Raw genomic sequence first — 16,255 nt, 5'->3', positions numbered from 1 at the left:
TCTCCAATTGGACAGTCACAACTGTAAAATACTATACTTACATATCTCTCTTTAATTTGTTCCTTCTCCCCTGGGTCCGCCAGCGGACACACACAGAGGTCAGAAATGGAAACTCCCGTGCAGGGTGTAAGAGCAATCATCAGGTGTATGGAGCCTTGGTTACTCTCCAGAGGCACTTCTAGGCGATTGATCTGTTCACTGGGCAATCCAGCAATATCTACTTTACACCTAAATAAAAAGGACATTTTATCAAAATACATCAAACCCCATATATAGATATATTATCTAATGGGACAAATAAATATCCTTCACCCAGCTTAGCAGACTACAGTCATCTACAATATGCAAGTACTGACAAAAATACTACTGGATAGAACATACATGTTGTCAATTTGGATTGTAAGGCTGGGAACATGACAAGGTGACATAAAGGAGACCTAACCTTGCCCAATATCTATCAAATTTTTACCCAAATTAAATCACACAGGAAAGCAGACCAGTATTCTACTTTAGTTAGGAAAAAAAAAGGTGTTTTGTATTGTGTACATGAATAAAATTGTATATATGTGTAGATATTGGAATGCATACTGTAGGTGTGTGATTATATGTATATAAGCATGTATGATTATACTTGTATCGGTGGGCATGTATGTACAGTCTTAAGTGCCCTGGTCCACCCAAAGCCTTAATCCACCACTGAATGTAGTCTTATATTTTCTGTTCTGCTATGAATACATCTAATCAATTCTCCAAAATCATACCTAAAAGGTCTACTTTACCACCTGTGAGCGTATTCTAGTTTCCCCGCTCTTACTGCACCTTAAGAACCCCTTTCCCAGTTTTGGATGACATGTATTTTCCATCCACAAGGGGTGTTATCTGATGTGCAGGCTTCCAGTTATTGTGTATGGACATCAGATCATCTATCTATCTAGATGCACTAACATCCGCGGCCCCTTTCCGCCGCACATCGCCGGCTACCGCAGAAATAATTATTACATATGCACGAACATATGCGATAATTATTTTAAAGGACAGCTCTTGCGTTAAGAGCTGTCTTTTGCGTTGTGGCCGGCGATGTGCGGCGGGTCCCTCCCTGGACCCTTACCCGGCTGCTGCTCAGCCAGGGCTCCACCTCCTCCTCCTCCCTGCACCGGGAAGAGGTGCAGGGAGGGGGAGGTCACTGGTCCGGGCAGCACATCAGGAGGCTGCCGGGACACAGGTAGTTTCACTAGCTGCCATCTATTGGCAGCTAGTGAAACTACATCTCTTTCTCTCTCACACATGCACAAACACGGAGGCAAACTAACTTTCGAAGCATTTGCTTTGAGCGGGCTTACTAGTGTATTTATCTGAGATCATATCCTTAAAAATCTCTCTCCAACTGTGCATATAAACATTTATTTATAATTTGTCCTGATTTAATATGTAAATGACAAATATTGTAATAGAAGATTTTTCTACCCCAACAAGCGTCTACAGTTTTGTGGCCCAATATCCCAGTCTGTCTGACAATCTTGACATTTTGTGGCAACATTTAAGAAAATCTTAAGTTTTATCTAATGAGAGGGTGGGTTCTAATATGGTAGACTTTGATGCAATGGTTCCATAGTGCACCTCTTCGGATTTTCAAAATACAATTCTCCCACACCAAAAAAATCCTGTGCCTTGAGCTCCACTGGGCTGATCATCCTAAGTGTTTTCCAGTGTGTATGACATGCATTGAGAAAAAACATGTTTAGGGCGGTTTTGCTCAAAACCGACCGCTACTCCTCTCAAAGATATAAATTATCAATGCACTTACATCCCCAGCAGTTCATCGTGCTTGCGGGTATCTTTTCCCCATACTTCAATCTCCAATATCAACATCCTGTCACAGAAGTAGTGAAAATCAAAGCGCTCTCTCCACTGAGGATTCGCACGCTTACACAGAGTCTAGAAAACAGGCCATTTTGACATTTAAGAAATATTATTACAATTCATTCTAGAACTCCTTTTAGACATAGATGAAGATGCAACAATGACATTCAACTTTAACAACTCATTGACTCTATCTTAAGGGTGGGAAGTAAGTGTCCCTCCAGCTGCTGTTAAAATACACACCGTAAAAAAATAAAGTTATGCAAATAGAAGTCATAACAAACATACTACTTATGTGGAATTAATAGGACTATAAGGGTCACTTCTGTGACACCAACAAGGAGTGTGTCACAGAAAACAGTAATACACCGTTCACATCGCACTTAATTACCGGGTTCATGACGGTTTATTGACCCGGTCATTGGTGCGATGTGAAAGGGGTTGCAGGGTCCAACAAACCAGCAGCAACTTTTTAAAAAGTAGGATCTGATACCCTTCAATGTTGTTGTTAGCGGCAGCATGGAATAGGTGAGTGCCAATATTTCCCTTGATGGTAAATATCCGCACAGATTGAATACCCCCTCTGTCTGATAAGCAGCACATAGGAAACAGAGCGTAGTGCCTGAAGACTCCAGGCTAGAGTGGAAGTGGCCTGTGAAGAGTGAATGGCAGGGTCGGTGAGGTCACAACACATAATTCATCCAAACGGGCAGTTGTAGAAGACTCTGCTGATTAGGATTAAGCAGCAATGGTAAGTGGCATGTGGGTTCATTTAGATGGCAAGTCCAATAACATACCAAAAGCAGTGTAGTGGTATGTGGGGTAAGTGGGGAGATCTGACCATTCTGATTTGTATATGTTCTGGATCTTTATTTTTAAAAAACAACAGAAATGTATTGGAGCATTTTATACAGTGCCTTACAGTCTACATTTCGTTAGCAAAGAGACCTAAGCAGTATTGCATTGTGTACTAGGGTAGATCACAAAGGATTTTCAACTTTTAGGGTAGATCACCAAGTCCGAAAGCCCAGCCATCTATGATCTAGGTAGTTGTTAACAAGCAGCAATCTCCCTCTCTCCCTCATTAGTCTAGCAATCTCCCTCATTTCACCTAGCCCACATTAGACTTAAATTTTTGGGGGGAAAAAGGAATGTGAGATAGAAACATTTACATTGAATCATCAGCACCATTTCCCAGCAATATACCAAGTATAGTATCTCTTACTAACTGCTTTGGGGCTCATCTACATTGCATATAAGTCATTTTACAAGATTCCTCTCAGATGTAGCAGTACACACCCACGCTTCTAGGTGCCACGTTCACAATCTTTTTTCACAATCTCTCCATATATGGAACTAGACACACCCTTTGGGTGGAGCATGACACGCCCAGTCAATGGGTAGCTGTGCAAAATTATATTTCCAACTATAATCTCCCTGAAACTAGTTTTCAAAAGTAGGCAAGTTTGATATAGATCGACTGCTTATAGCTACAATGAGGTCTGTACAATAGCATTTCTCTGCCGATATGACATGTCCAGTCACAGTGCCCACCTTTGTAATATCCTGCTACTGTCAAATACAGTACAGTAAGGTATACATGTGCCCAGATCAGCACTTCTAGAAATGAAATACAATAAAAGGAGTGCATGGATATTTTAGGTCTAAAACTTACCTTACTTCTGTACTTTTGATCACCGAGCCGGAACCTTACAAAGCAATCTAAGGCACCTGCATCAGGGAGGTTGATCCCTTCCAGCAAAGTGATGCTGACTGTTCCATTCCAGAGCTGGCTCTTTCTTAGGGACTCCGATAACTGCAGGGACTGCATGGAGGTTGTCTGATAGAAAGCACAAATCTTATCACACCAATGTTATATCAATATTATTTATAAACAAAAGCATCCATATTAGATTTAATGTTCGCATGTTTTAAGTATGCACTAAGCTTCAAAAGTGATAAAATGGAGAGTGATAAACAGCCAGCCAATCAGCTCCTGTCTGCCATGTCACAGACTGTGTTTGAAAAATATCAGGCAGGACCTAATTGGCTGGCTGTTTATCACTCTCCATTTTATCACTTTTGAAGCTTAGAGAATCTGGCCCTAATGAGAAAGAGCTGGGCACCCGAACAACTTGAAAATAAAGTATAAAATATTCTGCAGTTAGCCCTGCCCGGCGCTTTTGCCACAGGGTTGGAAAGTCCAAACTCTGTTGCCAAGCATGTTCACTTCCAAGTCTGCAATTTAGGGGGGTATTCAATCTGGGATTCTGACTGTTAAAATTCTCAAAAGTCGGAATCCCGTCCATTTTCGCCGATGGTCAAAAGTCTTCAAATTGGAGAAAACTGCTGCGAATTATCGCAGAAAGGCCGTGAATTTGCCAATCGACTGCTATTTGTGACAAAGCAGATCCGTCTTTAAAAAGTTGGACCTGGCAGCATTGCTGTCGGTAAAGACAGCATTGAATAGGCAATATCGGCATTGACTACCCCCAATAGACTCCAGCCCGTAAGACCTGTAAGCTTTTATTAGAGCGCACACTTACAGTAAGGAACACAGATTTGCAATAATCGCTATCAGGTCCTGTATACGGTAACACTAATATGGACTGTACTGTATATGAGGTAAGCCACCTGCTGCAGATTTACTTTCTTTCTGCAGAGCATCTAGTTTACTTAGTTATTGACCCTTTCCAACCCAGACTGCATCAAATGTTAAAATGCTGCAGGCTGCTTCTCCTATACACCAGTACCTGTGTACACACTGGTATGGGTCACAGTGTCAGCTGTATGAAGGTCGACATACATCAGGTTGACAGGGCTTTGGTCAACACATGAAATAGGTGAACATGGGCTAAGGACAACAGGGTCAGAAGGTCGACACAAGCATTAGTTCGACAGTCGGAAGCTAGACAGTCAAAAGGGCGACATGCATTTTTCTAATTTTTTCATCCCGAGTTTCAAAGTAACTCGACATGTACACCGTATCAGTGTACCGCTGCGCTTGCCATGCTTTGGGCATGGTGCCTCGCTGCGCTCGGTACACTATTATATTCTCTGTCCACACTCTAGTGAATGGTAGAGTATCAAATACCACCTGTTGGCACAAGTCGGCTCAGAAAAACGTGAAAAACTCATTTCGATCTTTTGACCATCGACCTTCCAATTATCGGCCTAATGCTTGTGTCGACCTGCTGGCCCTGTTGACCTATTTCATGTGTCGACCTTTAGAGGTCTACCCACTGTATATGGACCTAGCGACCGTATCGCGTACGCACAGTTTAGCTGTATTTGTTGACAGGGACGAGGAACGGTTTCCCCCTGCATCGCTCTGTACTCTGAATACAGCAACCTCAGTGTTTTGGAGACCTTCTTAATATGATAAGTCGCTCACTAAAAGGCAGCCGCTAAATAACATAAATAACAGGGACTGATGTTTATGCTGTGAAGAGCGTGTTTCATTTTCAGAAGGAATAATAAAAAAAAATAAAAAACATTTTTAGTACAGTATTTCAAATATGTCATTTAGCAAAGTAAAAATATCAAAACAAAAACTTAATTCTCTATTTTTAAAAGACGGTCAGTTATCCCTTGGCATCTTGCACAGATAGGTCAGATAATTTAGGAGTGAGGAGCCACAGAACGTGCCCCTCTTCGTGTACATATTTCCTGGAAATTCTCAGCAATGCGATTGGGGGCATTGTCCAGCGCAGATCAAAAGCGCATCCTACAGTCTGGCAGCTGCTTCTGCAGTAAAAGGCAGCTCGTCTATGAAATATGTCCTAAAATAATTCTGTGGCTTGGTATGTCCTTATTTCTAACTGAATGTTTATCTTGGAAGTGCTTCTATCTGAGTTGTCCATAAAGCAGCTCCACTTAGCTGTACGAGCCTTGTGAAAATGGAATCTAATGCTGGCTATTAAAAGGGGACTGGAGATTACTTCCATATGGCAGAACAGCATGGGAGTGGAGGGGTAGGGCCTACAGCAGGCTGTACTTGGCTGAGCTCGGCATATATCCATGGACACTCATTGCATTACACCAGAACATCTGGATTACTGCTTGTAATGTCCCTGGGAAACATCCACTTCCCATCAAAGGCTTTATCTTTCTCTGTCGTACTTTGAACATTTCAGCATTTAACGCAGTCATGTTTGAAGTGATGCTCTCCATGTTATTTTATCTTCTTTTTTTTTTTACCCTTCCCCCGTCTGCTGCTTTTGTCCACTTTCCCAAAGACACTTATATCTGACCTATTTTGCAAATATAAAAATTTACAACAGTGCTAGCATAACCCTTTTACTGCCGCTAGGATTTGCAAAGAACTGAAAGAACAGCTTATACTATTACACTTCCTGTGCTACAAACTGAACCATCAGGAGGACATGTAGAAATACAGAGCGTGCTGAGAAATATATGCACATAATGCACACATCAGCAGAGCCGTTCAGAAATACACCAAGCACCTGCAAGACAGGGATGGTGTGGATATGTGGTTATGGATTTCAGGTCAGCAAGAACATTGTTGATTCTTATAAGTAACACAGTGATTGGTTCAGAATCCTGGTGGTCAAAATCCAGACGCCGGAATCCCCAATGCTGACATCCCGACAAGGGGGGGGTCAAAGGGTCAAATTGCCGGGATTTCGGTGGTCGGGATTCCAGCGTCGGGATTTCAACTGCATCATGTAACACATACAGATGTGTCCTCTAACAATTAGTCCAGTTGTTTGCAACCTGTAGCTCATAATAGGAGTAGCTTGCCTACAGTAGCTGCAGTACTGCTGAGCCAGTAAAGGTCCATACACAATGCCCAGCGTGTATGAACATCGATGATCGCTGTCATCGCTGGGGGGAAAGCCGCTCAATGCATACACACTGGGGGGTATTCAATGTGCCGCCGCTATTCCCGATGGGGGAAATAGCGGCGGCTCCCTATTCAATGCTTTCTTTAGCGACAGCATTGAAGCGCGATCACAGCAAAACAGGCCTGACTTTAGAAGCGGTCGGGCCCATTCTGCCGATAACGGGCAAGGATTGTCGCGATCCCGGCCACAGATCGACAATCCACAGACGTTTTTGTGGCCACACCCCCTTTGCGCCGATCAGCAGGCGGGACATTGAATCCCATTTGTCATTCAGCTGTTGATCAGACCGCAAACGGGACAGGATCACGGCTGTTGGGAGGGATCGACAGCCGTGATCCTGGATTGAATACCCCCCACTGAGCGCAACGCTATGGAAAACCATCCAGAAAGCTGCTAATAATATGGCTTGATGAATGGCTTTCCTGGCAATGATGCATGGAAGCACGCATCACCGCTCACCCCAAGTGAGCCTGGCGATACACACTAATTGGCTTTTCAGGCACAAACCCACACAGATATGCAGGTGCTGTATATTAAAATAGTGCAGTCTGGAATGGTTTGTTGCATCCAGTTGTAACTAAAGGCCCCCATCCACTAGTGTGATATGGCCACTTTTTACGCAATTTCAACGTTTTTCTGCGACAGATTGCATGAAAAGTGACACATTGCATGTCATTTTCATGCAATTGCGATGTGAGGCACATTCCCGCACGCAAAACAAATAGCAAGGGGCGCTGAAGTGATGTACTTGATAAATTTTATTTGGTACACAAATACAATCAATTCCACACTATGGTTAATACTTTACATATATTAACACAACCTACACATGAAAAGAAAACTAATGAAAAAAAATAAAAAATTAGTCACAGATCCTAAGGGCCGTCATGAATATTTGTCGCAGCCTGTAGTCCTGGCTAGGGTCGGATACGACACATTGCATATAAAAGTACTGCATACAATGTATCATATGCGATCCTACTGCCCGGCAGCTGCCAGGTGCATGCGATACCTCGTCCTAGTGGATAGGGCCTTAAGATGCATTTCTGGGCAAAACAGATGCTCAGCAAACCCTCGGAGCTAATGACTTTGTCGACTTTTAAACTTGCCGGGGCATTCTTTCCAATATGAGAGGGCAGGCAGGAGAAGGAAGCAGGGGAATGCCCAGTGTGTTATGGGTAAAGACAGACTTATCTGTGGACATGGAAAAAAAATCATTTGCTGGTGAGCCACACATCCACTCGCATGCAAATGTGGGGATTCGTGCGGTGGAAGGGGGCGGCATTTACCTGTTTACTACATATGGAGCGCCTCTGATCCTTGGCCAGGGATCGCCAGCATGCCTGCACTGGTGATCGCCGGCACAGAGGTGCTCCATCTGACTGGGATGCGCGTGCGTCCCTGTTTCAGGGAGATGGGCAGAGATGGGGGGGGGGGGGGCGGTGAGGGAGGCGGAGCCAGCTCCATAGCCACGGGGCGCGCGAGTGTCTCGTGCGCACCCGCCCCTGGCGAGAGCCGGCCGCTGGCAAAGATGGAGCCTGCTCCATCTGTAGGTTGCGTACAAATGCAGCATAGCCAACATTTCTGCATCAGGCTCTATGAAATCAAGTAGTGCTTCAATGACATCGAAAGAGGGACAATCGTTGGCCCACATTTGTCCAGCAAACAGATGAACTTGCCAAGAAACAATGGCTAAAGCAAAAAAAAGACTGCACAATACTTTATCTATTCTGGGGAAGAAACAGGAACTCTCCAATTTACTAAATCAATTGCTGCTAAGTTGAAGGATATTTTAAGGAAATACAGTACAGTAATGTAGACAGGTGTACAGTACTGTACATGCATATAATTTTATTTACTGTAAAACCAAAAACATCATTCATTCAACATAATAGATGCATACACGTTTTATAGTACAGGTTCTAGGCTAAAACACCATGCAAGTATACTTGTAAGAGTTTTTGATTCCTTTTTTTTATTCTAAAACATTTAAGGCTATAAGAAGATACCAGTAGATGTAAAGTAACCCTCAAAAAAACAAAAAACAAAACAAAAGCACAAGCAAAGAACAAAACAACAAAAACCTGCTGCCCATTAGGCGTCCCTGTATAACACAAACAATTTAGGTTTGCTTTTGAAGGCTGTGCCCAGGAGATTCTCTTTTCTAGATTCTGCTTCTTGCGGCTGCTGCATGCGCTCACAGTATACACTTTCGCTTGCTGCACTTCGACGGCCTCTCTCTCTCTCTCCCATGGAACCAGTATTCCCCACGCTCACATTTTTTCCGCTCTTGACTCAATGCTGTTTTCCTAACTGCTATTACTCCTCTACAGCTCAGGGTTTCCTAACTAAAGATGGTTATTGATGTACTGCTGTTTTAGTGCACTAGCAGAATCAATAAACTAGAGCATACAACTGTTTGTCAGGTTATCTGAAGCATTATGGGAAATTCCTTTCCAAGTTAAATTGCCATACATTCATTCACCGTAAACCCTGCTCTGCAGGAAGTGGCTGCATACTTCAGATGAGGACAGGTTATGCTTTGCTACCCTCTGCTGGCCATCTGACAGTACAATCATATTACACACGAAAAAGAGTTGTGATCGTTGCTATATTGCAATTTATATATTTAGAAAAATAAAAACTGTTGAACATTACACAAAGGCAACAGTTCACCATGTACGCCATATGTTACTTACTTTCACAAAAATGTGCATTTGTTAAGCTAGCACAACATTTGTCAAGTGCTGTACAGTTATACAACACGCTTCTACAATCACCGGCAAGCAAATGACCCTGTTCATTTCTTAATCAGTTACCACTCGTCAGCATCACTTGCATGTTATTAGAGGGATGGGAAGATGTTCCTTGAAGCCTTGGGAACGGAATGGCCTGCCAGCATGATGCGCGCGCTTATCTGTATTATTAACAACTTTCCTTAGTGAAAAGACAGGCCGTGATAAGACCAGGCAGTCGTTTGGCTAATTTGGACTCCAGAGAGCAGATCACACAAACAGTCTGATTTTTAGACCCAGACTATACCCAGAGGGTCAGTGTACCAGCATAAATACTTGTTGTCTAAACAACATTTCATGTCAACTTAACCCTTTCAGTAATTCCGCTGACTTATGTTTATGCATCGTTGGCTTTTTAAGTTGATATATTAATGTATACTGGATCTCTCGATTACGTAGTGATGCTCTGCATACTGTAGGTCTACTCTAAGGCCATATTATAGAGAAAGACATTTTTTTTAAATTAAATTGTACCTATAGCCTACATACAATACAGGTGCTAAGTGGGCTGTACCAAAATTAAGACCCAATTAATGTACCACGAACTTGTCAGTAGTGTCAAAGCAATGGGCTGTACTGCAATGCTCAACCCACAAAATGACCACCACAACGGTAGTACCGTTTAACCTTTTGGGTGCCAACATATCTGCTAAAATATTTTTGTGAAAGATGTGCAAAATATCGGCTAAGCATGCCAGTATCACTCACATTTGTTATACAAATTTCAAATAAAAAATCTTGTGTGGAAAAAAAAAAAAGATTATTTCCTATAGAAGGTAAACATTACAGGTCATTATGATGAATAAAAATGTTGGCAATTTTCACACCAATTTTGACAAATTCACTTGGCACTCAAAGGGTTAAGAAGGTTTTGTTGCTAAACCAGCCTTGGTTATAACCAAAATATAAGGGGCCAACTACAAAGAGAACACTAGGGCATTGCATACGTAATGCAGACAATTTACCTTGGAGACACCAAGCATTTTCCGTGACGACCACCGCTGCTGCAGAAGAAAAGAAAAAAAAAAGTAAGTAAGTACAACACACAGCTACACCTATATAAAGTTCCCATATTGAATTGCTGAACATTTTCGAAGGTAGGCTGTTTAAGTTATGCCCCTCTCAAAACAACTCATTCCAAAATACTGTACCAATAACTCATTGTACTGTTGAACACCGCAGCCTCAGTAGACTTACTAATGTATACAGCGTGTGCATGAGCATTCTTGAGCTCCACGCCACGTAACTACGAAGTGATAAAATGCCTGGTACTTTATCACCGGCCAATCAGCTCCTGACTGTCCCTTTCTAAACCCGGGCCTGTAACTTAACAGTCAAGAGCTGATTGGCCGGTGATAAAGTACCAGGCACTTTATCACTTCTCCCTTATAACTGCTTCATACATCTACTCCTAACAGCCTTTAAAGCACAATATCACAAATGTCCTGAAGAGACAATGAAGCAGATCATAAGCAACGTGCAGTAGTTATGTACACGAGTGTATACAAAGATAGAATAAGCCATCACTAGGTCGACACTATGGAGGTCGACATACATTAGATGACCACTAAAGTTCGACAGGGTTTAGGTTGACACATGACATAGGTCGACAATGGGAAGCTCGACAATCAAAAGGTCGTCATGAGTTTTTCACGTTTTTCTTTTTAGCCGACTTGTGCCTACTAGGGCTCCATTTGCTACACCACGGATACCATACACTTTAGATGATGCTAGTTGCAGGTACCAAGCTTTGCATTCTGGACCTTGGTAAATAATCTACCAGCACCTCACCCCCCCAAAAAAAATTAAAATAATTATGGTGGTTGTGGCTGCCAGAGGGAATGGAAGGATCGTAGCAGGTTTATCACTTAAATTCTTCTGTCAAAATATGACCTAATTCAGATAATCAAGGTTGTGTATATCTCCGATGCTGGGTGGACTGCGTATGCACAGAACCCATCCTGCGCATTGTTTTGCACAGCTGGAAAGACTGCCAGTGTTTGAGGGCAAGGAGTGGTCAGAGGTGGCTCTTCTCCAATCATGGTGAGACCAGGGTCTGTGTCTTCACATGCTGATGTCCTGGCCCAGACTGAGCAGTTTGAGGTCACTCAGATGACCAATGCAGCAAATAAGAGATCCGATGGAGCATCTTCGGACGCAGCACCCTGATCGCAACTGCCGCTGCATTAGCATTTTTACACATGACTGCCGCTTTGAAAGATGCATCAGCAATGTGTTCTGCATAAATCTTATGTCACTTGCGGGAATCCCTGGTGACGTGGCATTTCTCAGCTTTTCTGCCAAAATAAATACATTGGTTCGGGTATTCCACGAACAAAGATCTAGTTTTGTTGTTTTGGGATCAAAAGTGTTTTAGTTATCAGAGGAGGAAAATGACTTACATTGTTTTTCATGTCTCGCATCCTGATAGAAAGACTGATATCTGCCACAATCACCCCCATGTCTTGCTCTAAGCTATTGGGATCTTCCAAGCGGAACACTTTTTCCACAGCCCTACAAGAAAAGAAAATAAAGGCACAAGTAATCACTAAATATCTGTATTTCATTTGAAATGTTGTGGATCATCTTAACAGCGAGGAGTTTCTGCATCAGTTACATCGGAATATCAAAAAATTTCACGCTCCATCGCTCAAAAAACAACTTTCACATTATTCTGACATATTGCAGCACGGTAAACTGTATTGACAATCATAATGAAATCCCAATAGTGTGTCATTATTCAGGTCCAAGGCACAGAACAAGCCGCCTGCAATATAGGAGCCAAAAAAAGTATTTAAAAAAAAATACCAGTTGCTGTCAACGCTTCAATTAATGTATTTTTTTATGGACATAATGTACCAGATAAGTATATGTCTCTTTAGACAGAAACCTATCAAGACAGATCTGTACAGTATCGCAGAAAGTTAGTTTTATATAGGATAATGGATTATGAAACTTTCCATCCAAATACTAAAGTGTAGTGACCATGAAACAGCCTAGACAATTTACACAGCTAAAGAGTACGAAAAGGGAGCATCGTTTTGAAACCGCCAAGATCTCAAGAAAGATCGGTTACAATTCTAAAACAAATTGGCTATTGAAGGCAGTATACTAATTGACATGATTAGTAACTAAAATTACGTTTAACGTACTTATTTAGTTCCAGTTCTTGAAGGCATAGGAAAGAAGACCCCATAAAGTCATCAGTTGTCAAATCCCTATCGTAAACCTGTAAATATGATGAAAAACATAAATGTTTTTTTTTTTTTTAAAGTACAGTATATAAATTACGAATAAAGGCCGCAAAGACATTAATAAGCCACCTTGATGTGTAGTTTTTGTTCAAGATTTTGGATAGGCAAAACAAACGTTTCATCCCATACTGGATTCAGATTTTTGTAGATGACTTTGCTCTTGTATAAAGTCTTCTTGTTGAGTTTGAACTTTACGTAAGGATCGCTAGTACCTATGGATAAGAGAATAAATATGTATTATGCGAAGGTTATTAAAGTGACACTCAAAATATTCAGAAGATAGGTGTATACTTTTCACAAACCCTTTTTAAAACACCACTTAAATTGTGTATACATTTGTTTTGCTAGTTTTTGCACTACAGGTTGAGTCTCCAATATCTCACGCAAAATTTTCTAAGCACAAAAAAAGAGTGACATATTTGATTTCTGATGGATCAATGTATATAAAATTATTATTAAAAATATTGTGTAATCTTCAGGCTATAGGTGTGTCAGGTGTATATGAAACAAATTTAATTCATGCATAACTTGATTTCTATCCTTAAGATCTCATTATGGTATGCAAATATTCCCAAATACTTCTGGTCTCAAGTATTTTGGAAATGGGAGAATAAACCTGTAACAGTATTTACGAACAGAGGGAAACACAAGGCAAAATAGAAAGTACCAGCTACACATTTTGGTGAATACATACTAGCAGCCAAACATTTCCAATCTCCAAATATCGCATAGATGGCACATCTCAAGCCATGGACACACTGGAAAGAAATAGGCCCGGTATACCGTTTCCAGCCAAATCTGAATGGCATATCACTGAGTGCCGCAAACAACCGTGTTCTACGTAAATGAAGGACAGAGCACTATGTCCCTCCTTCCCCTTTACATCATTCTAATGTGTTTCCATGATCCGATATTTTTGTCCAACATATCGACTGGGGACACATCACTCAGGGTGCACCCAGCTTAAAGCACTATAAATATACCAATTGGTCTAACAAAACTATTCAAAATAACATGTTATAAAATGCAGATGTTCTGCTATTTTTGGTGCTAAACTAACCAACCACAAACATGAACGGAACAAAAAGAAAAATAATTAAGACTTTCAAATCGCACAAACTATCTGCACCATCTTGAGCTCTTTCTGACAGTTAGCCCAAGAGCCAAATTTCCAATTGTTGATATATAAATATTTAGAGAAAAAAAAAACGAGAGAGAATGGAAACAGTGGGGAAATCTCTAATAAAAGAGGGCTTTAATTAAATAAGATTGCTACTCTGGGATCAGGGCTTCATGCCTGTCAGCTTACTCTCAAAATAAACATCTCAAAATGTAGGGCTCTATGGTGTCACTTTCTCACAGGCAGTGCATGCTGGGTAATCCCCAGACATCTTGACAGCTACATAATGTTCACACTGCTTGACGGGTGAATGGCGGCACTTGCGTGAAAGAAAAATATTAATCTCTGGGATAGTGGAAGGGGCAATGATTTACAAAAGCATGAACGAAGAAATGTGTCAGGTTAGCATGGTGTTAATTGTTGGAGGGAATAATTGAGGTGGAACACACAGAGCTGCTGCATCTCACCATATTGTCTTACTGTCAGCCACAGTAACATCTCAACTAGCTGCTTATGTGAGACTGGTCTATAGAGGCGGGGTGCACAGCCAGCTCGGAGATTGGATCATTGACAGCATGTCACCTGGGTGCCAGGAAATAAAGCATGTAAAAGGCAACTAGCACAACCACGTGTTTTATCAAATATTATCAACGAAAAACAAAGATATCAGCAGCAATGTGTACAGAATGGAAAGAGACTGTAAATTCAGAGCACTTTAATTCTGGAAATACCAAAAGGGAATTCTCTGCCATGTACTGAATTATAAGAGAAGTTACACAGCCCCATGATCCACATATCAACCCTCCCAAAGGGTGTATCACCGAATAATCTATGGGGCCAAAAAAGTTTGGCGATATGCTGCCACAGCACTTGGATTTGTGCCAACATTCATTGTCGGTCACTAACCTCTGTCTCTTTACAGGTGATTTGGGGATCTCTAGATCACAGGAAATGGATAGGATTGGGCCAGCTGCAACTTTCCATCCTGCATGGAACTAAAAATACTGGGCGCCAGCGGCAGCTTGGTCTGTGGTCCCCGCCCCAGTGATTGCAAAATACTGGCACTGCAGTGAGGAACCAATTTTTAAAACAGAGTGGGTCCTGCAGCATCCAATAAAAATCCCGGTACTTGTGTAGTTTCACGGCGCCCGATATATTGGATGCGATATCGGCCAATATATCGGATGCAAAAATCGGCCGATAGATCGATGCGATTTTTTTACCTGTTCATAACCCCACTATCCCCTACGCATGGAGTTGATTTTATAGTGTGGCGAGTGCAGTGATCCGCGGGGCTCTCCGCGCTTCGGGCTCACTGCGCTCGCCACACTATATAATATTAACTCCATGCGTAGTGGATAGTGGGGTTATGAACAGGTAAAAAAAATTGCATAGGATCGCATCGATATATCGGCCAATATCGCATCCGATATATCGGGCGCCGTGAAACTATACAAGTACCAAAATCCGCAGTGCTGCCTCAACCAATCACTGCAGGCCGTGACTTCTTCATTCAGGTGCTGCCTGAGACCTCTGACCTTCCTTCCCTGGCTACATCATCCAGCAAGACGCCGGACACCGAGAACACGTAAAGCTGCTGCTCCTCCTGACTCTCCGGCTACGTGGATCAGCGAGTGAGAAAGCGGCTACGTACTTCTCATACAGGGGTCTTTGCCCCAGCCCCACAGCTGCACCTCCACTCTCCTGGGGGCATTGTTGTGCGTTGAGCCACCACCAGTGCCACCACTTCTTGCTACTGGACTAGAGGGGGCCACCCGGATTGTAGCATGCAACTCCTGGCAAAGGGCATGTTTCCCCTGGCATCAAGTATGCAACCCGTAGCAATCATCATGTAGGTAAGCAGCACTTATGTGGCATAATATGTACTAACCATTACGGTGTGAGGTATTATATGTAATGGGCATTACAGTGTGGCATAATGTGTAATGGGAATGCCAGTGTTTGGTAGAACGTGTAATGGACATTACGGTGTGTGGTTTAATATGTAATAGGTATTACGGTGTGTGTGGCATGTGTAATGGGCATTACAGCATGTGGAATAATATGCAATAGGTGTGCAACGTGTAATCGGCATTACGGTGTAAATCTTTGACGCGCCTTCGGTGCGCACTGCCACTATTTTTGGTTAGTCTGGCTCCTACACTTTCTTCCTGGCTCCTAGAATTTGTCAAGCCCCATACACACACACACACACACACACACACACACACACACACACACACATATATATACATACACACACACTCACCTTTATGAGATGAAGTAGTGCCACTGACCACTAGAGGCCACTCAAAGGACCAAATTACTCCATTGTGTGCTAAAAGATGTAATTATGGA

At 42.2% G+C, this 16,255-nt stretch overlaps 1 protein-coding gene across 1 annotated transcript in view; it reads right to left on the bottom strand.

The window, feature by feature from the left end:
- Positions 1-16,255, bottom strand: part of MCTP2 (multiple C2 and transmembrane domain containing 2) — a 181,184-nt gene that overhangs the window by 65,099 nt on the left and 99,830 nt on the right. The window contains exons 6-12 of the mRNA XM_083184241.1: positions 12,847-12,989; positions 12,676-12,752; positions 11,926-12,037; positions 10,489-10,527; positions 3,536-3,700; positions 1,805-1,935; positions 42-228 (exon numbers count right to left, since the gene is read on the bottom strand). Of these exons, the coding sequence (XP_083040367.1) occupies positions 42-228; positions 1,805-1,935; positions 3,536-3,700; positions 10,489-10,527; positions 11,926-12,037; positions 12,676-12,752; positions 12,847-12,989 (854 nt within the window). The remainder of the gene's footprint in view (positions 1-41; positions 229-1,804; positions 1,936-3,535; positions 3,701-10,488; positions 10,528-11,925; positions 12,038-12,675; positions 12,753-12,846; positions 12,990-16,255) is intronic.

Source organism: Crinia signifera, chromosome 4, assembly GCF_055691185.1.
Source record: "Crinia signifera chromosome 4, ASM5569118v1, whole genome shotgun sequence".
Taxonomy (NCBI): Eukaryota; Metazoa; Chordata; class Amphibia; order Anura; family Myobatrachidae; genus Crinia; species Crinia signifera.
The sequence above is the reverse complement of the archived record's forward strand: the minus strand, read 5'-3'. Positions and strand labels throughout refer to the sequence as shown.